General features: G+C 36.7%; 1 protein-coding gene across 1 annotated transcript; it reads left to right on the top strand.

Annotated features, from left to right (window-relative positions):
- The first annotated feature begins 1,023 nt into the window (after positions 1-1,023).
- Positions 1,024-1,959, top strand: ORYCUNV1R1598 (vomeronasal 1 receptor oryCunV1R1598). Its single transcript, NM_001167285.1, has one exon. It carries the CDS (start codon positions 1,024-1,026, stop codon positions 1,957-1,959), a length of 936 nt encoding a protein of 311 aa, NP_001160757.1.
- The last annotated feature ends 262 nt before the right edge of the window (positions 1,960-2,221 follow it).

Below are 2,221 nucleotides of genomic sequence, written 5' to 3'. Positions count from 1 at the left end.
TCAGTTATATTTGCTGTACCTAAAGGAGATTCTAATAAAATCTCCCTGAAAATACCCATGTACCATTGATCTTGCTGGGGCTGTTTTCTTCCTTCGTGTTAGGAAAGGATGCTTTAAGGAAAATTAACTTCATGTTTGAGGAATTCAGACAATAGAAGAAATTAAGGACTGAAGCTCTTTTCAGGTTAAAAAGTGTGAAGATGCTTTCTCTGATTTATAAAATTTTCATGTCATTTTCATGGCATTTCTTGTGTTTCTCCTATTTTGATTATTTAAATTTCAAGTACCACTGTGGAGTGTAAACAGTATCATTTTAAAAATTACGTGTTGGATGCACCTAGGAAAATAAATGATATGATTCTTTCTGTTGTTATCTCAGTACTCATATTGACACATATTCTGTAAATCGAGTGGGATAATAGAAAAATATTTTTAGTAAACATTTTATGAAGTCTTTAGAATATTTATTCTTATTGTGAATTTGTGATGAATAAATATGATAAATGTATGATAAATGTTTATATGATTGATGTTAGCATAATTGAATGTAGAAATTAAAACAAGTTTGAAATATGGCAATTTATATATCGACTTGGAATATTTAAAGGGCTCAAACAAAGCTCCTATATAAGAGCGCAGTGGTAAACACCAATGTCATTGCATCCAGATTCTCCAGGGTCTAGTCCTGACTCTACCAATTAATCTCAGTCTCCTTTCATATAAATTCTCTTCCTTTGATAAAGGAAAATAATGTTAGGTGTTAACTCATAGTTGCCAATATTAAATAAGCTTTAATAAAGGTGGCTCATGCATTTTAAGTCCACTATTAACACATGTATAACATTTTATAAACATTTTAACTAAAGTAAATTTATATTTAAAATATATTCTCAGGATGAAGTAATAGTAGAAAGAGATTTTGATTTTCCATAATAACAATAGTCCACAACTTATATTTCCATGCAGAATCCTGTATTTGTGAATGTAACTGTTGTGTCCTGAAAAACTTAATAGAATGCCTCTATGAGTTTAAACATTGGGATTATCTTCCTGGCTCAGGTTGTCATTGGAACCCTGGGGAATTTCTCCCTCCTAAGTCGCTACTTTTTCCTGTATATCAGTGGACACAGGTCAAGGTCCACAGATTTGATCCTCAGGCACTTGACAGTGGCCAACTCCTTGGTCATTCTCTCAAGAGGAATCCCAGAGACCATGGCAGCTTTTGGGATGAAACATTTTCTTAATGATGCTGGATGCAAACTTGTTTTCTATGTTCATAGGGTGAGCAGGGGTGCATCCATCGGCAACACTTGTCTCTTGAGTGTCTTTCAGGCCATCACAATTAGCCCCAGGAACTCCAGATGTGCAGAGCTTAAAATAAAAGCTGTCAGGTACACTGGCCCCTCCAGTGTCTTCTGTTGGATCCTGTACATGCTGATAAACACCGTGGTTCCTATGTTTGTGACTGAAAAAAGGAGTGAAGAAAATAGCACAACAACCATAGGTTTTGGATACTGTTCCTCTAGCAATCATGACAGAAACAGAGACTTACTATATTCAGCGTTCATATCCACTCCTGATGTTTTGTGTTTGGGACTCATGATGTGGGCCAGTGGTGCCATGGTTTTCCTTCTGTATAGGCACAAGCACCAAGTCAGACACATTCATAGGAACAACATCTCACGTCGATCTTCTCCTGAGACCAGAGCTACCCATAGCATCCTTGTCCTGGTGAGCACCTTTGTCTTTTTTAATGCCCTGTCTTCCATCATTTACCTGTTGTTTTCTTTTTTTGCTAAGTCAGCCTGGTGGCTGGTGAACACCTCTGCCTTAATCAATGCATGTTTCCCATCTATCAGCCCCTTTATTCTCTTGAGTCGTGACCCTGATGTATGCAAGTTCCTCCCAATGTGCCTTGGAAGAAATGTACAATTTGCTCATCTCATCAGAAAACTATGAGTTGTGTTTTTTGCTGTTTACACATCAATACATTCATGCCTCGCAGAATCCTAAGCACAATGATAATCCAGTCTCATTGCAAATAGAACTGTGAACCAGACGCAGACTGCTGTAATCAGAAAATAGGAAAAGTCCTAGTAGATGGAGTCTTAAGTGATTTACTTGCTTACCTACTTATGTACGTACTTTTATAATTGTGTTTTATTAAGGGCCATATGCTGAAAACCGGAGTCTAGTCAATAGTTTCTGAAATAATTCTGTG

This window comes from Oryctolagus cuniculus, chromosome 18 (genome assembly GCF_051225735.1).
Source record: "Oryctolagus cuniculus isolate XC-2025 breed Fujian yellow rabbit chromosome 18, ASM5122573v1, whole genome shotgun sequence".
Lineage (NCBI taxonomy): Eukaryota > Metazoa > Chordata > Mammalia > Lagomorpha > Leporidae > Oryctolagus > Oryctolagus cuniculus.
This window is presented reverse-complemented; position numbering and strand designations above follow the sequence as displayed.

What these genes read in the sequence shown, in the direction of transcription:
- ORYCUNV1R1598 (NM_001167285.1), top strand. Translation starts at nt 1,024, where the DNA reads ATGAGTTTAAACATTGGGATTATCTTCCTGGCTCAGGTTGTCATTGGA.